The sequence below is a fragment of the Pelobates fuscus genome, chromosome 8 (assembly GCF_036172605.1).
Source record: "Pelobates fuscus isolate aPelFus1 chromosome 8, aPelFus1.pri, whole genome shotgun sequence".
In the NCBI taxonomy this organism is placed as follows: domain Eukaryota; kingdom Metazoa; phylum Chordata; class Amphibia; order Anura; family Pelobatidae; genus Pelobates; species Pelobates fuscus.
In genome coordinates this window covers 52,607,677-52,632,133 of record NC_086324.1, presented here as the reverse complement: position 1 = coordinate 52,632,133, position 24,457 = coordinate 52,607,677, and the positions used below count along the sequence as shown (strand labels likewise).

The 24,457-nt window shown below is 37.0% G+C and overlaps 1 protein-coding gene across 1 annotated transcript in view; it reads left to right on the top strand.

Annotated features, from left to right (window-relative positions):
- The first annotated feature begins 5,276 nt into the window (after positions 1-5,276).
- CD28 (CD28 molecule) overlaps positions 5,277-24,457 on the top strand; it is a 33,945-nt gene continuing 14,764 nt past the window's right edge. Inside the window, exon 1 of the mRNA XM_063429814.1 lies at positions 5,277-5,476. Coding sequence (XP_063285884.1) covers positions 5,401-5,476 — 76 coding nt within the window. The 5' untranslated portion in view covers positions 5,277-5,400. The remainder of the gene's footprint in view (positions 5,477-24,457) is intronic.

The window sequence follows — 24,457 nt, the reverse complement described above, 5'->3', positions numbered from 1 at the left end:
TAATACCTCCCCTAGCCTTGCGTTTAAGTTATGATGAAGGACGTGCCCACTGAGATAAAGCCAGTGTTTAGCATGGTTGGTATTGGAAGGCCAGTTGGAAGGCCAATTGTGGTGTATGGACGAAGAGGGAGGCAAGCACCCAGGTTATATTAAATGGTTGGCAAGGATCTGGTAATGGAAGTTGCTGTTAATGATTGTCATGTTAATGCATTATGTTAATTGTATTGTTTTAAATAAAGCTGTGGCCTGTTTGTCACCATGTACGTCTTGCATCGAATTTTTCTGGGTAAATTGTTATGACTAAAAGGGGTTTCTTCCTACACTATCCCAACTCCTTCACACAAGACCTTGCTTTGAATATACTCCATTGACTACAACCCTCTGTTGCCTGTCATTCAGTCACTGCCTAACCCATTTAACAATATTGGAATCCAAACTTAAAGATTGCAGTTTATTGATGAGCCTGCTATGTGCGACAGTGTCAAAAAAAGCCTTACTGAAATCTAGGTAAGCAATGTCTACTGCACCACCCAGATCTATTATTTTAGTTACCCAATCTAAAAAATCAATAAGATTAGTTTGGCATGATCTCCCTGTAGTAAACCCATGTTGTCTCTGATCTTGAAATCCATGTGATCTTAGATGTTCACTAATCCTATCCTTTAACATGGTTTCCATTACTTTCCCCACTCCTGAACTAAGACTTACTGGCATAGAGCTGCCCGACTCCTCCCTACTACCTTTGTTGTAAATAGGCAAGTGAGGATAGTGAGGAGTTGCAGGGTCAAGCAGGGACGTCAGCCTGGGCATTTAAAGGCAGAGCAGCCTTAGAAGAGGAGTGGCCCAAGAGGGTGCATGTTGTATCATCATCAATGACATTCATGCAAATCCAAAGTTTAATACCCCTCCGGGCAGTCCACGTGTAGCGTAAGGGTGAAAGGCGATGTGTGTGAGGAGAGGGCGATACAGGATGTTGTGTGAGGGTGGAATATGGGGTTGCAAGGTGTGAGAAGGGGACATGGGGCTGCTGGGAGAGACAGGGGCTGCATGTTGAGAGATGGTATCATGGGGCTTCTGGGTGTAAGAGGGGACATGGGGCTGCTGGTGAGAGGGGGCAGGTGGCTGCTGGGTGAGAAGGGGGACATTGGGCTTTTTCTTCACGGGCACTGCCATCCTTATTCTGTGCAGTTCTCTTCAGCTGCTGGAGCTTCACCTGCAAGGAGCCAACGCCAGTGCTGTACTCTCACGCATGCACAGAGTACAGCATTCAGGTCTATGTAGAATCTCGTGAGACTGCAGGATCCTCCATAGAAATAGCTTTTTTACCCCTACAGCAGTCAGAAATAACAGGCTTGACAAAAGGTAGCCCAACCTTTTGTTTTAACTTTATTATATTGGTTCCTGATATTTTATGCTGCTACCATCCTGCTACTTTTGGGACCTCAATTTACATGAAACAAGGTGTAACTTCAAGTCTATCTCTTGGATATATATCAACCTGAAGCAAGGTGTAACTACAAGTTTCTGTTTGATGCCTCCACAGTTTAGAGCTAGCTTATAGGCTCTAAAGATTGTGAAATTTTCCAACACCCCCGATCTATTTTTGTACATACATGCTGCACTATGATATTTATTTTTTACGTCACAAAGATTTTTAAACTACAAGAGACAATCATAATCATTTTTTGCACTTTCTCACCTCTTTTATGTGGTCCGTATCACTTTTATTAAAGAGACTCTCCAGTGCCAGGAAAACATATCCGTTTTCCTGGCACTGCAGGACCCTGCAGTGCCCCTCTCCCTCCCACCCCCATCCCATGTCGCTGAAGGGGTTAAATCACCTTCAGTGACTTACCTGAATCCAGCACCGATGTCCCTCGGCACTGGGTCAGGCTCTGCCCACGCTCCTGCCCCGCCAACGCATGCGCATTAGACCTCCCCATAGGAAAGCATTATTCAATGCTTTCCTGTGGGGATTCCGGCGAAGCTGGAGGTCCTCATGCATAGTGTGAGGATGTCCAGCATTGTTTAAAAAACTTGTCGTGTTCTAGGAACACGGAAGTTCCTCTAGTGGCTGTCTGTTAGACAGCCACTAGAGGAGGACTTAACCCTGCAAGGTAATTATTGCAGTTTATAAAAACTGCAATAATTAGACTTGCGGGGTTAAGGTTGGTGGGAGTTGTCACCCAGACTAGACTAGACTAGCTGCACTAGATTGTGCTTTTATAAGCATCTATTTTCCCTTAATTTTGCTGTGTATTACATTGATAACTTTCTCTCTAAGCTACAAACGTATCTATGCAAAAAAACTGGTAATTCATTGGACATCAGTTTTACCTAACACTATTAACAAACTTCTCAGATTCTCTGTGTGATCACCATTTTCCTGTATTCAAACCCACTCTACCTTAATGTTATTATATTCCTTTACCTTAGACCAGTGCCTGACTTGTATGTGTGTGTCAGTAAGCTTGTCTGCAGTGAGCTTTTTTGTAGGGAACATGTGTGTTTCTGTGAGCTTGTCTGTAGGGAACATGTGTGTGTCAGTTAGCTTTTCTGTAGGAAGTATATCTGTGTGTGTCAGTGAGCTTGACTATAGTGAGCATGTGTGTGAGATTGTCTTAAGTGAGCATGTTTGTGTCAGTGAGCTTGTTTATAGTGAGCATGTGTGTGTGACAGTGAGCTTCTGTTTGTTTAACTATGAGTTTGTCTGTAGTATGCTTCTGTGTGTATGCAAGGGAGTTTGCCTGTCTGTACTAAGTTTGTTTGTGTATACCAGTAAGCTTGTGTGTCAGTAAGCGTGTCTGTAGGGAGCATATGTGTACTTGACTGCAGTGAGTTTGTGTGTATCAGTAAGCTTGTCGGTAGTGAGCATGTGTGTCAGCAAGCTTTTCTTTAGTGAGCATGTGTGTGTCAGTGAGCTTTTCTGTAGGGAGTATGTCTGTGTGTGTCAGTGAGCTTTTCTGTAGGGAACATGTGTACGTCAATGAGCTTGTTTGTAGGGAGCATATGTTTGCATGACTGTAGTGAGTTTGTGTGTGTCAGTAAGCTTGTTGGTAGTGAGCATGTGTGTCAGTAAGCTTTTCTCTAATGAGCATGTGTGTCAGTGAGCTTTTCTGTAGGGAACATGTGTGCATCAATGAGCTTGTCTGTAGTGAGCATGTGTGTGTCAGTGGGCTTTTCTGTATGGAATAGGTGTGTCAGTGGGCTTTTCTCTAGGGAGTATGTCTGTATGTGTCAGTGAGCTTGTCTGTAGTGAGAATGTGTGTGTATGTCCGTGAGCATGTCTGTATGAGCATGTGTCAGTGAGCTTGCCTTTGAGGATCATGTGTGTGTCAGTGAGCTTGTCTCTAGGGAGCATGTGTGTGTCAGTGAACTTTACTGTAGTGAGTTTGTGTGTGTCATTAAGCATGTGTGTGTCAGTGAGCTTTTCTGTAGGGAGCATGTGTGTCAGTAAACCTTTCTGTAGTGAGCATGTGTGTGTCTGTGAGCTTATTGGTACGTAAGCATGTGTGTGTGTGTGTTTCAGTGAACCTTTCTGTAGCAAGCATGTGTGTGTCTGTTAGTGAGATTGTTTGTCAGTGAGCCAATGTGTGTGCATTAGTGAGCTTGTGTTTTATGTATTTTATGAGTTTATGTATGTCAATGCTATTGTCTGTCTGTGAGCCTGTGTATCAATGATCTTGTGTATGTGAGATTGTCTGTATCTGCATGTGAGTATGCTTACTGTATAATTTAATCTTCTTTTTCTACCCTGAAAGGACCAATATTTTTAATTAGAAAAATAAATATAAACACATTATATATTTTAATATATAATACACAGACACACAGACAGATATACAGATACAATGATGCACACAATGACACAAATACGGATACACTGACACACACACTGACACACATTCAGCTACACAGACATGCACTTCAAATAAAGTCTGCTTTCATAAAAAACCTTTAGCTGTTCCAAGATATTGATGTTTCTTCTCTTCTACACATACAAATACAGACACACACACAATAACAAAGACACACATGCTGTTCACCTTTTAGTCATCCTCCTATTTCCTAACTTGTAGTGGGTGGCTTCATGCCTGTTAGTTGGAGGAAGTGACCTGCACTCACCTCCTCCCATAACTGGCTCCGAGAGGTGCCTGCTCTTGCACTGTGATTTAACAGTGTGACCAGGCCCCTCTCAGACCCCTGAGAACAAATGCCCACCAGGGGGCACTAAGTGCATCGCCCCCCTTTAGTGTGTGGGCCCTGGTGCAGCCACACCGGCTGCACCTCGGTACTTCTGCTGCTGGCGGGATCATGGGAGGTGGTACCAGATGTTGGGTAGCCATGGCAGGCTTCACAAATGGAGATAATGCAAAGAATGAGGATCACGCCTACAAAGGTGGTCTAATGAGACTGGATCCATCCTAGGGAAGTGAGAATGGCTGAAAAGTAGATGAAGCTCCATAGAAGAAGAAGAAGAAAAAAATTATACAGCAGAAGGAACAGGTGTAAAAAAAGGTTAAATTTCAACAAAAGGTCCACTTTAATATCTTCTGGACTCTTAAATATGATCTAGACATTACCTTCGAAGTGTTTCTGCTATGTGTTCTGCACCAACCATTTTTATTGTACCTTTAAATTGTGTGTTGTGTAATTCAAAAGTTTCAATAAAATCTATTTTATTTCCAAATTGTAATAATGCAACGCACTTTACATAAATGCACCTTTTTTATTTAAATCTTATCCCAGCCCAATTTACCAGCAACAAATTCTGTGGGTTACATTTTATGTCTGTGCTTCATAATGTGGAGTGTTCTTCTTTTGATGTTGCTAGATTTATATTCAAAACATACCTATACTACGTCCAATTAACACAGAATTAAAGGATACATTATAATGATTAAAATAATCGAAGACTTAGAAAAAAGAAAGAAAGTAACCAATATAAAAAACAGTTTGCCCTGAAACTGGATTTGTCTTAGTCTGCAATGTTGCACAGTTAATTTTTTCTTTAATCTATACTGACACAATTCTTATTTATGGGAAAACGTTAAAACAAGAAGTGAGATTTGAGCTTTTAGGAACCTATTTAACTTGTTTTTGCTGAAAATGTTTGATAGAAAAGTTGAAGTCATCAAGCCAGTTTCCTGCCTTATACCTGGTAACGTTGAATGAAAATGTATTGTGTGCAATAGGGGCGGGGACATGGTAAAGGAAACAATGAGACACACAGATATCAACCCAACAACCGGGTCTTTGAAGATAATCCCCAGAGAAGAAAAGAGGCCATAACTAAATTTCTGCTCTTCTGCACTGATGTGCTAATGAGACCAAATAGTTTATTTTAAGCTAGTTAAGCTAGGAATTGCTTAATTTTTTTCTCCAGGTGTATGGATCCAAATGTGTTGCCTTAACGCCGCCATGAGGCTTTGGATGATCTTGGTTGCAATTGTCACCCCGTTGGTCGCATGCAGTGGTAAGTTGTTTACAATACATAATATACACTGATCAATCTGTGCTTCCAACCAAGAACAAGCATTCTGGTGGAACTTCAGACAATACACAGGCATCGTTAGTAGGAAAAGCAAGCAATGGTAACTATCATTGTAAAAATGCTTTTCATTTTTATATCTGTCTACTTAATGTTTTTGCTTTTTTTAGGCATTTATCTAGTAATTAAATCCAAAAATGTCAAATGGAGATTTGCTATTAAGAGAACAGAGCCAGTTTATCTCTCGAAACAGAATCCAGCCCTATAAAACTCATAGCAAGGAAAGAGAAAGTGTGCACGGGTTTCGAAATAAATAACACAAGCCTAAATGAGAATGTATTACATAATTGACCAAAAGTGTTCATATGTTTTCAATTATTATTTACTTAACTCAATGTTAAGGGGTCTTGACTGAGATGTGCAACTTACGGTAGGTCACAATTACCTCTGGCAGTGAGAGGCTAGCCATAGCACCATAGATGCTAATATCGCATTTCCCATGATGCAACAATTCATGGCAAAGCCAGGACAAACCTTTCAAATAGGGAGAAATAGAAGCATTGGTTCATATCTCCTCTTCTGTACGCTTTCTCTATGCTGACTGACAGGTGCAAAAGACAGAGCTTACAACAATGATTGGACAAGGAGCTAAGATGGAGGAACAGCTGATAGAGATGTGTGAATTTCTACATTTAATATTGTCTTTCACACCTTACAAGTTCATTAAAAATAGGAATAGATAAATATTTAAAATTCCTCTTTAATTATATAGCACTGAGATATGGCACCAATCTATGCATCTCTCCTTACGCTCTAGCAATATATTCATGAACTAAATGACATTAAGAGCTTGCTATTTCCTGTTTGTGAAACCATGTTGCCCCCTCAGTCTGCTTATATTTGAGTTTATCACTGTTCATTTTATAGCACTATCGCTTGTAGTGGTCTGTTTATGTGTGTGTTGGTTTTCTACACTTGTTGAGGTTTGGTTTAAAATGCATTAATTACGGGTTTCTGTCAATTTCACTGATTTTGGTTAGCTCTTGCTGAGCTTCTTCTGTATTAATGGTTGGTTGAAACCTCGCTATGAAAAAAAATACTTAGTAGTTTTAAAACCATTATTTAAATAATTTGTCGTATGATTGCAGGTGGATTGTACATTAACACTTTTTTACAAAAAATCAAAAACACGTAATATTCATATGTGTTGCTGTATATTGTAATCCTGCATTTATATGATTACCATTACGTTTAAAAGTCCTCAAGAACCCTTCTTCTATTAATTAACATTTTCCTAGGAATTATAAGGAAATCTTAAAGAGATAAGTATAATATCAGCTTAATGTGTCTACACAAAAGATCACATTAAGAAATATTAAAACTGATTCATAAACACATCTGTTTCTACTTTCATTGTTCTAGGAGTTCTGCGTTTTACAGCAAGCCGGGGGCTGCCATTAGTTAATTCTTATTGGTGATCTTTGATCTTTGAGTAGAATTACAGGTGCATCCTGGTTAGCTAAAAAACTAAACAGCCAATCATAATACAGCTTTGATTTCAGATACTGTACATCTCGTTACTTTCTCAAAAGGAATGGATTCTTGTTGTATTGATCTTTTTTTTTAATATATACAGGGGTTGGGATGTCGTATGTTTTGGATCACAGACTCTCTTTAATACCTATTTAAGGTTTTAATAGATGTCATATTTTTTTGGTAAAGTGTTAAAATTATTTTTTTTCTAAATATTCAATTTATTTTTTAAAATATCAAAAAAGTTAATATACATTTTTAATTTAAAAAAATATATATTAAACAATTTGAAAAGATTATCCAATAATATTAAATAAAGGTCTGATATAGGTACATACATAATTGTATATTGGTTTGGTGGAATTACCAGCAAATGTATAGATAAAAAATATTTTTTAACTGAATATTGAGTAACATTTTTGCAAGATGCTCATTGTAAGTAATAGGCGGCAGTACAAATTGAAAGTCTCTTATGTTTAGCATTGCGAAACTGTTACTTCCTTGAAATTACCCCATTCAATATAGACCATTTAAAATCCACTAGAACTTGTGCTAACCTTTTGATGTGATACATCATGTTCTTTTAAATATATATTGATGATTTAACAAATGACATCACAATCCAGTTGAGTCCAGACAAAGCCAGACCACACATTACAAATACGTACACACTTATATAAACATTGACTGCTGAACTCTAGCCACACATTGTGCAATTTTTTTTCAGCTCACTACATATTTTTTATTTATTTTTTGTGAGCAAACCTCTATATGATTTACAGTAGGGTTTGTCACTAAAATGAGAGATGTGGAGAACTGACAAGGGTCTTTCAAAGGGAATATTACATTCTAAGCCAGAATAAACAAACTAGAACCATTTTGTTTGGCATTTTTGCTGAGGTAAGATATACTAGTATATTACAGATGACACAAGTCCAGGTGTTTTATGGACTCCGTGGTATACTGAATATTCTCATAACACTCAGATTTTCTTTCTGTCAAACTGGATGCATAGAAAAAAACTAATTACAGAAATCTAGTTCTATCTAGTTCCTGTTCGTTTATGAATCAGTTTGCCCATCAACTCCCTCTTCATGTGACCTACCTCCTACTCACCACACGTCACTTGACCCAGCCAATGCCGCCTCATGACACTAGTACCTTCTTGCTCCCAAGTCACTTTCAATGTATAAAATGTAACTTCCTCTCTCTTGTTCCCTTCATCTTGTCTACTTGCTCGCTGTCTGTGTCCCACACCCATCCACTCTCATCTTATTTTGCAATGTCTGTTACCCTCATGTCTTCTGTACCAGACTTCTGCTTGCCAATCTCCTGCTATCCACTTGACTTGACCCATTTCAGTTAGATATTTTCATGCTTTTCTTGAGCCTCTTTGACACAGGATGCTGCACTGACACACATACGTTTATCACCCGGCTATGCTCAAACTGTTGATGGCTGGTTAAATTACCTGTGTCTTCTGTAAATCTAAGAAGCTTCATCTGTACTCATGCAGTGTACAGCATTTATATCTATAAGATTATTTGTATCTTTTAATTCCTTTAATGTATTTCCCTTCTTGTATTTCAATACACCCTGTCAGTGTCTACAATGAATTAGTCTTTCTCCAAATTTACTCTTGTTCCAAACCTACTTTTAGCTAATTTAAACAAATCTTAACTGTTAAACAAACCTTTCAGATTATCTTGGAGTCTATTTTGTGATGAATTTAGGATTGTGGCTGCCTTAGGCAAGTCAAAGCTATGAGCCCCTTTCCCATATATGACCCTTACACACAAATACATACACATATGTACAACAAACCATTCAAGAGGTAAATAAGATTATTCACATATACATCAACACGTGCACAGCTTAATAGAATCATACACACAGTCACATACCTAGAAGCATAGTCACACACAAACACAGTCAATAGATGCATGGACACACAATCACACATACAATACCAGAGACAGGCAGTCACACACAAAGTCATATACATACAGACACAATCACACACACAATCACATATGTATACAGACACACAATCACACATTTTCACATACATACAGAGACACACAATTGCACAATCACATATGTGCAGAGATACAGTTTCACACAGTCACATACATATAGAGGCACACACACAGTCACTTATTTACGTAGACACGCACTGTCACACACAGTCATATACATAGATTGACACAGAATAACACGCTGTCACATAAATATGCATAGATACACTCACATACAAACAAAGTGCAGTGCTGACACTAACAAAACTTTTTTTTTTTTTATTAAGAAACCTCCCCCTATTCACCCTGTGCAGCTTACTTCTATCAGCACTGGGGGTAGGAACAGTAGGCCTAAGCTTTAGTGCCCTTGGTGTCTGTTGGTAGGGCTAGCACAGAGTCCTATCCCTCCTAGCACTGTCTTTACCAGAGAAATGTTACTGTAAGCAAGATGTCTTATTAAACAGATATTTGTCTTCTGTATATCAATCAATAAATACATAAAATACTGCCAACCAATCTGTCTTCCTGCCCCCAAAAATGGCCAAGCTGGCTACAAAATAGGAATATTTAGATGCTCAATATAATGAAAAAGGGGAGGGCAGCAGTAAATCACACAATGATTCCCTATACCTTATATCAGTATAAAACAAGCAAAAACAAAATGAAGATAGACCTTGCCCAAACAGAAAAATGTGACTAAATTTGGAATGTATCTCTGTGTAATCACATATATTTATATAGTTACATAAGTCGATATGAATTGTTTATAAACAGCAGTGTGAATCTTCAAAAAACGGGTGGGCATAAGATAGGGATGCCAAAAAACACACTCACACTTTAAGGAGCTATTAAGAGCTCAGCTGTACTCTGCATGGATGGTACAACCCCTGTCATGGGAAATATAATGTTGTTAAGGAGACCACAGACCATCTTTGACAACATTATATATTCCATGACGGGGATTGTAACGTCTGTGCAGAATATAGCAGAGCTCTTAATAGCTCCTTAAAGTATGAGTGTATTTTTGGACATCCCCATCTTATGCGCACCCTGTTACTATCATTTTTTTTCATATCGACTTATATATATATATATAGTAACAGGGTGCAGGGTACAGGGTGCACATATAAATATATGTGATTACACAGAGGTAAAAATTCAGCCCCAATTTAGTCACATTTTTCTTTTTGGTCTATCTTCTTTTGTTTTGAGTTATGAAGAAATGCATACCTGTGTCTATCACTGAATGTGAGAAGCTGATGGTCAACTTACAAAATGTAGATCAAAACTGTGCAATTTAAAAGAAAAACAACAACAAATTAAATTGGGATTTTAACCACCTTGGAAGTTTGTGGCCTATATTTTTCAAGTTGATTGTCTACTCATTAAATAGTCACCATTTTTTAAAGAAACCTGTACTTAAAATACATAGAAAATGAGACTAAAACTTCTTCCCACTTCTAATTCTCACACACAAATAAATGCTTATACAGACATATTGCAGTGAAATAATGACATTAAATAGTGCTTCTCGCTTCCTCTCAAACTTTCCCAGGCTATTCATTCCTTATTTTACTTCAATGAGATCAAACTTAGGACCCAGGGAACTAGCATAGGTGGTGAATGATGCACTTGTTGGACTCTTGCACTGCATTCTATGTACATACAATTATCTGATAAACATCTACGCTGTATTTTGTGTGTTTTGGTATTGGGAGTTTCCTATATAGCTTTGAAAAGTTGAGATGTATTCTATTTTTTATTCTTTTTTTTTTTTTTTTGCATAGCAAGAGGCAAAGGTACACATATTTCCATTTTTTTTTTATCAGGACATTTCACTGGTCAGTTGACCCCTTCACTACCAAACACATTTTGATTGAATAAATATTAGTGTAACATTTATTTGCTACCATATGAATGTATATTAACAGTAATATTGTGTATAGATTGCTTTGTAGACAAACCCAACAATGAATTCACATATTCATTCTGCCTTTATAAAAAATATCTGAGAAATTAATATCTTTAGACAGTGTATAGTGTCCATTATCTTCCAATATTCAAAATAGAGTCTGAAATGTTAGAAAAAAAGCAAAAATGCTATTTTTCTCACATATAGCACGTGTGACAAAAATAGATAAATAAAAATGGTAAAATGGCCCACTGAAAGGTATTTGTAAGAACCCTGTTTGTAAGTCATTACTATCAATACAGCTTACGGAACATGGCAACAGAATATAAAAATAATGTTGTATTTGAGCATAATGCCCACATGCAGTAATATATTTCTAAAATAAAGAGTCCATTCACTCCTCCCCCCCATGCCAACTGTAGGAATGATGTGGCCCATTGAAACATCCTTAACTGGTTGAAAGCAGGGGGTCAAGTGATGTTTTAGCACACTTGAAGTCATTATAGCAGTGGCTAGATGCTTATGATAGAGACATTAGTTCCACTTCAGGCTGATAGTCATTCCTAGTGTATAAATGAACGCGAGGAAGGCTTTATGGACTAAATTTTGTTCTGCAAAATACATGACAATAAAGACATTTATATTTGATTCTGGTAGTGAAGTGGCTAATGGAACTAAGATTTGCTTAGTGTATTAATAGATAATATGTGACCTCTTTTTCAGGGTTTCTTTTTGTTAAAACACATTGCAAATTCTGAACCAGCTGCCTGTTCGACTTCCCAAATTTCGTATTATAAACACAAACAAACAAACAACAAAACCAACAGTTTATATGAATTTAAAACAATAAACTGTATAATAGAGAAAATTGTATAATTTACAATGTATCATGAAAAACCTGGTAGTATAAAAAATAGAAAATAATAAGGGCAATTTATTGTAAAAAAAAATCAAATTAGTTATAGCCAATATGCCTAATTATAAAAACTAACATGGTACAAATGACAACATAAACCGACCTCATACATGACATGGGATCCAGACAGACTCTGTATCAGAGATGCAAAAAAATAAAAAAATATACACTTCCAAATCCCATATCCCTACACCTGTAAGAAGAGGCAAGGTGATGAAGGCTAGGTATACTACCAAGAAGTATTCTGGGAATATTTTGCATTTACCCTAACTCTTTATTAACATCAAGAGAGGGCATAGAGCATGTTTCTCCTCTGGAGCAGTTGGCTTATGCATCTCAACATTTCAAATGGACAAATAGGCACAGTTTAATTTTAGGGGTGTGAGTGGTGTGTGATACGTGGCAGGGCTGTTTGTGAGGAATTTTAGGTGGCACACTAATAACAAGTTATGCAACTAAAATGTAATTTAGAATAAGAACAATGTATCTTATTCACACAGACACATTTCTTCATTACTGTGAGTATTATTGCTGTGGAACTCTGTTATACACTGAGACACACCAACAATATGGAGGGACATTAGGATAGAAAGGATTATTAAAAATATTTCACTTTTGTAATATTTTCATATATATATATATATATACGAATGGTCTGATCACATAAACTATATGAGCAAAAGTATTTTAAACACGTTTTGATTGTCAAAAACCTAAAATTCTAAATTTTATAAATAAACAAGATAACAAAGTAACATAGCATGATATACAGTGTATGTAATATATGTAATGAAAAAAAAAACATGAAAAGAAAAAAGAACAATCCTGGGAAAGAGTGGGGAAAGAGAAGATAGGAGAAAGTTGCTGGGAAGCGTCAATCATTAATAGCTGGGGCTGAGAGCAGAATCATTGAATAGGTAAATCCACAGGTAAATCTAAAATGCATTTGAATCGTTCGTACCAGCTGAAATGCATGTGTGCACAAGTCCATTAATCATATCAGTGAGGTAGGTAGAAGCTCCGGTTCTGGAAAATAACCATATGTTTGAAGGATAAGAAGCATAGAGGGAGCAGCACTTTCCAGGATTGGTCACATTGATTGCTTCGAAATATTAATCTTACCGTATATACTCGAGTATAAGCCGAGTTTTTCAGCACATTTTTTGTGCTGAAAAACCCCAACTCGGTTTATACCCGAGTCAGTGTCTGTATTATGGCAATTTATATTGCCATAATACAGACTGGGGGCTGTGTAGGGTGGGGGGGGGGGGGGGGGGGGGGCTGGCAGAGAGCTTTTACTTACCTCTCCTGCAGCTCCTGTCAGCTCCCTTCTCCTCCGCGCCGGTCCTTTCAGCACCTCTGTCAGCTCCCAGTGTAAGTCTCGCGAGAGCCGCGGGGTCATAGTGCGGCTCTCGCGAGACTTACACTGTGAGCTGACAGAGGAGCTGCACGGACCGGCGCGGAGGAGAAGGGAGCTGACAGGAGCTGCAGGAGAGGTAAGTGCTTCCTGCCAGCCCCCCTCCCCCACTGAACTGCCAATGCCACTGGACCACCAGGGAGTGAGAGCCCCCCTCCCTGCCATGTATCAAGCAGGGAGGGAGGACGAAAAAAATAATAAAACTATTAATAATAATAATAATAATAATAATAATAAAAATAAATAATAAAAATAAATAATTAAATAATAATAATTAAAATAAAATTAATATAACAAAAAAAACTATTAAAATAAAATAAAAAAATAATAAAAATGCCCACCCCCACCAAGGCTCTGCATCACACACGCAAATACTGCATTCCTACACACTGCACTCATACACACACACTGCATTCATACACACACTGCATCACACACACACACACTGCACTCATACACACACACTGCATTCATACACACACTGCACTCATACACAAACACTGCACTCACACACACACATGCACTCATACACACACATGCACTCATACACACACTGCACTCATACACACACTGCACTCATACACACACACACACACACACACTGCACTCATACACACATACTGCATTCATACACACTGCACTCATACACACACACTGCACTCATACACACACACTACACTCATACACACACATTGCACTCTTACACACACTGCACTCATACACACACTGCACTCATACACACACACTGCACTCTTACACACACACTGCACTCATACACACACACTGCACTCATACACACACTGCACTCATACACACTGCACTCATACACACACGCTGCACTCTTACACACACACTGCACTCATACACACACACTGCACTCATACACACACACTGCACTCATACACACACTGCACTCATACACACACTGCATTCATACACACACTGCACTCATACACATACACTGCACTCATACACACACTGCACTCATACACACACACTGCACTCATACACACATTGCACTCATACACACACTGCATTCTCATGCACACACACTGCACTCATACACACACACTGCACTCATACACACACACTGTAAATAAATATTCAATTAATATAATTTTTTTAGGATCTAATTTTATTTAGAGATTTACCAGTAGCTGCTGCATTTCTCACCCTAGTCTTATACTCGAGTCCATAAGTTTTCCCAGTTTTGGGGGGTAAAATTAGGGGCCTCGGCTTATATTCGGATCGGCTTATACTCGAGTATATACGGTATTTACATTCCTGGTACCTTTACTAAAGGAGGGGTATAAAACCATTTATCTAACAGCAAAAATACCCATTAAAAAAAAATCTGTAGTTTCCTTGGTGGATTTTTCCGGGAAGCTTCTTTATCGTCCATTTTCCATTCATGATTTGTTGTTCAAAAACAATTTGGTTACAGACTGGAAAATGCCACAGCAAATCCAGCAGCATGCTTGACAATATCACTTACATCGAGTGACACATCGAGCAACCGCACAGTCCAGTACACACCCAGAATCAATCCATCTACACATTTGCAAGGTTATTCACTGAAGTGAGAACGCAAAGTGAATTTTAATTTCTAGGTAAAAATAGCCAAACTTGAAAAATTCTCTATATCAGGTATGGTTTCAATTTGGCTACTCTGGCCTTAAATCTGAAATTCACTTTGAATTCTCACTTTCATGAATAACCCTGTAAGAATGTGTTTGTGTGTGTATGTGATAGTGAGTATGTGCATGTATGAATATATGAAGGTGAGTCTGTTTATTGCCGTACAACAGTGAGTTTTTAAACACATTTATTTATTAACAAGAATTTGTAGAACTATGCATCTGTATGTGTCCATAACTTTGTGTGTCGTTGGTGTGTTTGTGGATGTTTGTGTGTATGACTTTGTGTGTCATTGGTGTGTTTGTGGATGTATGTGTCCATAACTTTGTGTGTCATTGGTGTGTTTGTGGATGTATGTGTGTATGACTGTGTGTGTCGTTGGTGTGTTTGTAGATGTATGTGTCCATAACTTTGTGTGTCGGTGTGTTTCTGGATGTATGTGTGTATGACTTTGTGTGTCGGTATGTTTCTGGATGTATGTGTGTATGACTTTGTGTGTCGTTGGTGTGTTTGTGGATGTATGTATCTTTGAATAAAAAATGGAGAGGCTATATATCCATAAGTATATATACTTGAGTGTGTGTATGTATAGTGCTATGTAGGTGTAGTATTGAATATGCATGCTTTTGAAGGACTGTGTAAGTGTATATGTATGTAGTGCTGTGTATATATGTAACTATAAATGTAATATGTAATGCATCTGTAACACACATTTGTATGTGCTACATTTGCATGTAGATCACTTACATTGCATACCTTCCACCATTTCATATGGACAGAGAGGGACACTTTGATTGTCGATGTGTGAGTGGAGGGATCAGGGGTGGGGCAGTTCTGATAAATTTTAGGTGACTTTCTAATAACAATATATGTAACTAAAATGCAATTTGCAATTTAGAACAAGAACAGAGTACCTTATTTAGACAGACTGATTTCTTAGTTTGGTTCTTAAAGGGTTAAAGACATGTTACTGTCAGTAATCTAGCAGTATTATTGCTATTATACACCCAATCAACATGGAGCTCCTAGAAAAGAGGGACATTAGGATAGAAAATGGCAACAGAGGAATTTAAGCCCAAAATAGTGACAGTCACTATTTTGGGCTTAAATTCCTCTGTTGCCATTTTCTATCCTAATGTCCCTCTTTTCTAGGAGCTCCATGTTGATTGGGTGTATAATAGCAATAATACTCCCTAAACAGGGACACTTGGGAGGTATGTCAATATTATGTTCATGTATACATAATGTGTGTTTCCACAGTGTTCTTAATTATTTGTACAACTGTGCATGGACAGTGTGTTGTGTGATTACTGATGCAGATGTATATGTACAGCGCTGAGTATGTGTTTTTTTTTTTTTTACCATTTTCAGCAGAAACAACATAAAAAGGCTGGAGAGGAGTAAAGACACCGGGCTATGTACGAAATTATACATACACACGTACATAAACAATACATTGAGGATTTTATCACTATGCACTTTTAATTGTATTTTTTTGCTTTATTTTATTTTATTTGATCTATTATTTAATTTTATATTGCTGCACCAAGTTTACATTTGCTGATTTTAGGAATAATATGATTATTAACACCTATATGCGTCATTATTTAGTCTCTGCATGGGTGTAACACATGAGTTTCATGAGACGCTATTTCGATCCTCATATTTGTCTTTGTAAAGACTGACAGGGTAATTCCAAATGGTCCGAACCTGCCACTAATGGTTAAGGGCTGTAGTGGGGATGTCCACCCGTATCTCTTATATGATTTAGGGAAAACAAGTGCAACAGAAGTTCTGTTCATTTCAATATGTTTTAGAAAGTGGCAATTTAACCCCTTTAAGGACCAAACTTCTGGAATAAAAGGGAACATGACATGTCACACATGTCATGTGTCCTTAAGGGGTTAAAGATATTTCCAACATAATTAACACTTTAAGAAATGTGTGTAAGGATCAGTGATTTTTAGGTACAGCCACTTTGGTGCATACCTGTTGTAAGAAACACATTCACATCCCCATTTGGGTGTTGCCAAGAACAACTTAAACCTAATGCCTCTAACCTTAATGCCTAATCCCAACTACTAATTTTTAAAAGAAAACTCTGGGCACCAATACAAATTACGTGAATTTTAGTCTCACAATATTTTTTTCTCCCTCTTCAAAGGTTTTTTTTTTTTTTTTTTTTTAAAGAAAAAAAATAAAATAAAAAACAGCATAAAAATGCAGAAATTGTGTTAGTTCCTGAAGTGTATCTGAGGTATTCTTTTAATTCTAGCCCAATACTGAACCTAATTCCTAATACTAACCACTTAACCAATGTGTAACCCCTAGCAGCAACTAAGGTCAAATTTACCACATAGTTTACATTATTCTTAGCCACCACAGAATTGTGTTGACGAAAAGGCCATTTCACTTTTAGTATTGCTTATTGCAACTTTCTTTTTTTTCCTCTAATTTTTTTTTTTTTTTTTTTACTTTTTTTGAATCACAGTTGTTTATTTTTTCTGATATTACAAATCGATATACTTTATATATCCCTTCCAACCTCTAGGTGAAAACATATAACCCTCTATGGTAGATTAAAAAAATTATATGCAACTCTTTGAAAGATATTTACCGAACAAGCTCAACTCTTCAGATACATATATGATTCATACCAAAAAAAAGCATGTAGTTTGGGAAAATAATGCCAGTAAGTGGTTCTATGAGTACATTAAACTAGGAAAGTACTATAATAATAATGGCGGCTTCATATAGCAACTGCTGCCTAGGAATGTTTGAACTGTTGCTTTCACACTGTGTATTGTAGTTTTTGAAATACAGCATGACATCAGAATGGATCATGATGGTTTCCTGATTGTTCCATGTTGCAATCCCAGGTACCAAGATTAATGATAGAATGAGATACATTAGGGTTCTGATGGCCACCACAGTGTACCTTCGAAGAGGGTATGAGTCCTTATTACTGGTTGAACTTGACAAGCAGTTCCGCATTCATTCGTGGTGATAGTCTTCTTCCACCACTGGAGTGTGAATGACTAACAAGGTCATGTTGTGACCTTCTGCCCAATGAAGGATTTCCAAGTTTGTTGTTGGAAACAGGTACACATATTGCATTTTACTCCACCTGCCCAGAGAATTGTGTGGGATAGGAAAAACAATTCAGACAATTCTAAAGTATATGAAAGGCAGAACTAGGTGGTGTTGGTGTATATGCACGAGACCTCCAGGGCCGAAAGAGACAAACTATTAACAATTGTATGGATGTTAAGATGTGTTTTTGCATGTAAAGGTCTCAGTGTGCCCTTTATTATAATGATACTGGAAGGAGCATCCTAACATGCAGTTTTGATGGTGATGATAGAATCATTACTGGATTTGACAAAATATTATATCAGTTCGAATGTGATTAGAAGATTCTTTTAAAATTATTTTCAGACCATTATGTGAATGCCTTTGAGGGGCAAAAATGTCCAAGTGTTGATCAACCTTGAAATTAGTTTACCTGTCCTGGGAAAGTAAGGTACTTTTCCACCTCACTTAAAAAATAAAGATGTTTAAATCTGCCAAAATTATGTTTAAAAGTCAGTAGAAGCAGTTTTGACACATAGACCACATCAGAGAGCACAATGGGCTATAGCCATCAGACACATCTCCACAGCTGCATCACACATGCAACCATCATTTCATCTATAAATTGTAAGAGATCACATTATTTCTCCAAGGGAGACCCTGCCTCTAAGGCATTGGCCTAGCACGCACACATTCCTTAATATACATTAAAGCTTTTGAAAGGTTGAAAATAGAAAAACTGGATTATGGGAAGTTTGAAATGTTTACTGATCACGTGTAGTATAGGCACAGCCCTTCAGAGGAATAACAGTATGTTAGCAAAGGTAGTGAAATGGACTGGATATTTCTACGACTTCAATGTTATAAGAAGTATTAATTCAAATGTGGTGTTATTACATTTTTCTTTCATGTCCATATTTGGTAACAGTATAAACATAATCTTCATCAAACGGTGCAGTAATATTAACGTATATTCTTCTCTGACATGTCCTCTATCCATTTTTTTTTTGCCAGCTCCCCTTTTCTTTTTCCTTTTTATATTTCTGTATTCCTTTTTATTTATTTTTACCAGTTTATATCTGTGCCACCTTTTCTTCAGCATTTGACATCCGGTGCCATTTTCTCTACCACCCTACGACAGATCTGTACCTACTTTATTTTCCATTTCATATATGCATAGCACCCAAACTCTGAAATGGACAAAGTGTGACACTTTCATTTTAGGGGTGTGGACAGTGGCGGGATATTCTGAGAATTTTTTGGTGACTTATTAATTACAATTTATGCAACTAAAATGTAATTTAGAACAAGAACAATGTATATTATTCACACAGACTGATTTCTAAACACATTAATTTTAGTTTAAAGACACATTACTCTGAGTATTATTGCCGTGGAGCTCTGTTATACACTCAGACACATCAACATTAATGAGCTCCTAGAAAAGAGGTATATTAGGATAGAAAAGATGGACAGAGGGATTGTCCCTTCTAAATAGGGACATTTGGGAGGTATATGTATGATCCCCTTTTTATTAACATTTTACATCTGCTCCCCCTTTTCTTTTCATTTCATAATTTTGTGTTTGCTCCCACTTGCTCTCCATTTTATATTTCTCTATGCTTTCTTTTCCATTTAGTGGTGTGAATTCTATTTGCTATACGTTCCAATTAATCCCAGTTTTTTTTCCTTATTGATGTCGGCTTCCTTCTTACCGTGCATGTTCAATTATGCTTCCTTTTTCATTTCTTTTGTCACACTATTTCTTATCTGATTTCTTCTCCCACCCTTTACTATGACATTCCATATCTTCTCTGAATCCCTAGCTTTGCTGTGAAATTTTGTGTAATTGACCCATGCATACCAACCCTCTCCCCTTTCATGCAATTTTATTTATTATTCTTATTTTATTATTTATATAGCACCATCAGATTCCGTAGCGCTGTACAAAGGGATCTGCTTCCATTTCCTCTAACTGCATTTCAGATCTATACACGCTCTTCATATACCACCCTTGCCATGTCAATTCTTATCTGACTGTACCTCATAATTGCTGGGCTATTTCATTGCCTGTGACTAAGTGCTTTAGGATACATGAAACGGAATTGTCAGCTCGTTCTTGTTTTTGTGTGGTTCTGACCTTGTCTTGTTTCCTGCGCTTTGTTGTTTAAGCAAACAAAACATACCTATTTTGATTATCAAGCTGCATCACAAGTATTCTAGGAGCTTCTCTGCCCATATGGGTGGAGGTTCGCCAGATTCTGTTTGATTCAGTGCATTTTATCAACTTTACTCTCAAAGTAATTTATTAAACTATTTAAGTAGAAGTTTTTTGATTCACATAGCTGCATTGACATATCTTTAAAACAAGTACAGATATTTTTGACATGGGTATTTTGGCAGTAAAAAAAAAACGAAAAAACAAAACAAAACACAAAACAGTGTAGTAAACTGCATCACAATGTGCATTCTTATTTATTGTCTGTGTTGTAGCATGCACGTTTAGATCCAGAGGATATTTAATAGATTTGTTTGTTTCTTTCTCGTTAACACCTGTTTGTTGTTTACACACCGTACATGAAAACTGTCTGAGGAAGTCGGTGAAAAACATGCTGTGGTTTAGGTGTTGGTCTTTATCACTTGTTTTTGCAATTGCATTATATTAAACTGATTAATAGTGTCAGCATTTTCACATTCACATTAATGGTTTGATAATGATTTTATGTCTTAAAAAAAAAAAAATAGGCATTTATCACACCTATCATTTAGGCATTTATCACGCCTATTTTTTAAAAATCCTTTTCGAACCATTACTTTTTGCATTATTAAAATAAATGCTATAATATAATCAAAATATATATTTAGATTAAACTTCTTGGAGCCACTTAATATGGAGTCACTATAATGAAACTGGAATTTTATTAAAGTGTATGAGTGAAACTAATATTATGTGACTCAGGCCCGGTTACTGCCAAATAGTAAGGATTAATGTTCAAAAATCTACAGATAAGTTATAGTAGATTGAATTTCCGTAACTTAGGGAAACATTGCTTAGTAAAGACAAGACTGGATATTGCATATTGGCAAGCTCATAATGTCATCTGTATGAGAGATGCAAGGTGTTGGTGTCAGTCAGAGTAGTGTCAAGTGTTGAGTTGTGGTGTAGGGGACTATTTGTAGAACTAGTAGATAATAGTCTATTTTGATATTTGTAGAGCTAGTAGATAGTAGCCTATTGGGGCAAGTTGTAGAGCTAGTAGGTAGTAGTCTACTAGGGCTAGTTGTAGAGCTAGTAGTTAATAGCCTGCTGGAACTGGTTGTAGAGAAAAGTGGGTAGTCTGTTAAGGCTAGTTGTAGAGTTGAGAGTAGTCTACTGGTGCTAGTTGAAGAGCTTGTAAATAGTGGTCTGTTTTGAACTAGTTGTAGAGCTAGTAAGCAGTAGTCTGTTTGGAACTAGGTGTAGAACTAATAGGCAGTAGTCAACTGGAGCTAGTTGTAGAGCTAGTAGGTTTTAGTCTGTTTGCACCTAGTTGTAGAGATAGTAGGCTAGTAGTCTGTGTGGAGCTAGTTGTAGACCTAGTAGGTAGTGGTTTGCGTGCAGCTAGTTTCAGAGCTAGTAGGTTGTAGTCTGTTTGCAGCTAGCTGTAGAGTTAGTAGGTAGTAAACTGTTTGGAGCTAGTTTTTGAGCTAGGAGGTAGTGGAGCTATTTGTAGAGTTAGTAGTCAGTAGTCTGTTTGGAACTAGTTGTAGAGCTAGTAGGTTGTAGTCTGTGTGGAGCTAGTTTTTGAGCTAGGAGGTAGTGGTTTGTTGCAAAACTAGTAGGCTAGTAGTATGGTTGCAGCTAGTTGTAGAGCTAGTAGGTAGTTGTCTGTTTGGAACTTGTTGTAGAGCTAGTAGGTAGTAGACTGTTTGTAGCTGGTTGTAGAGCTAGTAGGTAGTAGTTTGGAACTAGTTGTAGAGATAATAGGTAGTAGTCTACTGGAGCTAGTTGCCAAGATCTAGTTGTCAATTACTAGCAGTAGCAGAATATTAATATTTAGATGCCTTGGAACAGACTCCTTGCTTTAGAATTACACTCAATGCTATTGGGCGTGTTTTACACTAAACCAAAAAGTATGGTAACTGACAAGATTAGCACATTTTCTGTAGGATAATATGAAGCAATTTTAAGTATTCAATTTTTACAGCTCAGTTATTTTTGCCTAAAATATGTGTTTCTCAGTAGAGATTTTTGCCAGAGGCTCAAGGAAGCAAGGTGAATGGTTAGAGTTAGGACCCACTAAGGGGGGTCTGCCTTGACGTTGGCAGGTGGGCTCATCCTCTCATGGCCATTGGAGGTAACTAAAAAACCTACATTTGTTTAAAAATACATAGGGATTAAGGAGAGAGCGCAGGTAACTTGTTTTTCTTTGGTTTTTATTACAAAATATGTGTTTGCCTTTTTCAGTTCCCTACAGGTTCTGCTTTATTATATAAAACACAATCAGTGTTATTTACTAAAGTGAAAATTCATAGTAAATTTGAGTGAATTTAAACTATAAGTAGAAAATAGCTCTAATGTAAGAATTGGCTACGTACATCCCAACATTTCAAATGGACAAAGAGGGTCACTTTCATTTTAGGGGTGTGAGTGGGGCTGTGACCAAGGCAGGGCTGTTAGAATTTTTTGTTGACTTAATAATAAAAATGTATGCAACTAAAATGTAATTTAGAAGATGAACGATGTATCTTATTCACACAGACTGATTTCTAAACACATTTATTGTACTTTAAAGACATTATTGCTATAGAGCTCTATTGCACATTCGGATATACCGACAGTATGGAGCTGCTAGAAAACAGGAACATTGGGATCAAAAAGATTATGAAAAATACTTCACTTGTGCAATATTTTGATTATATAAAATAATATATATATATATATATATATATATATATGATCTTGATAAAGACCTGAGGGTCGAAACTTTGATTTTTCTACACCGATAAATAATCTTTAAACAAGACCTCTGGAGTGCTCTATTCACTATCTGCATATATATATATATATATATATATATATATATATATATATATATATATATATATATATATATATATATATATATATATATATATATATATATATATATATATATATATATATATATATTATAAATGTGTATGCTCATTAACCATTATCTCCAGATATGTCTTAGTCCTCACAAGGCCTTTTAAGCCTTTTTTTTTTACTGCAGCTGTTTATTTGTTTATTTCACCAACAACCGAATACTGAAAATCATTATTAATACATAGATGTTCTCACGTTAGAACTCCCTGTATAAAATTGTTTTTTAAAGTTAAATTATACCACTTCTGTTGCCACATCCGTTTCAGGGGAGTAGTGAATATTGCTGTGACTTTTTTTGTAGTTACATATAGGTTAGCATATTTATCTAACACCACAAGCAAAAAAAAAAAAAACTAAAATTAAAAAAAAAGTTTTTTTTACCTGCTTTTTTATACTGTGGGTTTTTTTTTTTTCACTTACTCTGCACCAACTTCCTGGGTTCTTCAGTGTATGGTGTTATCTTTTATAAACGCTGCAAGGCAAGTAATCTGGGTCACAAGGTTGAGCGTTCGGTTGGGGTAGACCCCAGAAGAAAGAGGAAATAGAGCTTTCACAGGAACTCGGGGGTCTTCCTTACTGTGGTGTAATACGTTGTAATATGCGGTTACATATCTAAATAGTGTGACTAGCATCAAAATAAATGAAAAGAGATCACACACCTTTTATTTTTAGTATTTCCGTCAAGTTTTTCTAAAACACAAATAGGGTTTATTCACTATAGCAACAATTGTGGGTAATTCTTAGTAAATTGAAAGTGAATTTCAAATTTAAGGCCAGAGCTTTGGCATTAGCTATGTCAGCTATTGCAAAGTGTGACATATAACCCACGCTTTGCAGTATGAGTAAGAGAGCTCTCAGATTGGTTAGCTAGTAAGCCAACCAATCAGAACACTCTAACAGTCAAATCTCATTAGAGCAATGCAAGAAGAATATTGTTCTCCCCCCTCCCCCCCCCCCCTCTGTGTGCTCCCTCCTGACTCTGTAGCTGTACTTGATATTTTATTTTATTTTTTAAAACCCTTCCTTCCTCCGGCCCCTTCTCCTTTCCTCCCTCTTCTTGCCAGTTCAGAGTGCCCATGCGCTCTGACCAGCAAAACAGTCCAAGCAAATGCTTCTCCATGTCATGTATCAGTTAATTTATTTAATGATTACTATACTGCATATAGTGCTGGCTTATTGCCTTCATTTCCCCTGACATGTACTCCTCATATCTAACAAAGCAAATACATTGGCAATTTGCTTTTACATGTGAGCTTTGGGTGGCATGGCATAGACAGATATCCTCATGATTCATAGATATATTACAGTCCTGCTCAATCTGCTAGTAGGGAGGAGTGAAAGATATGCTGC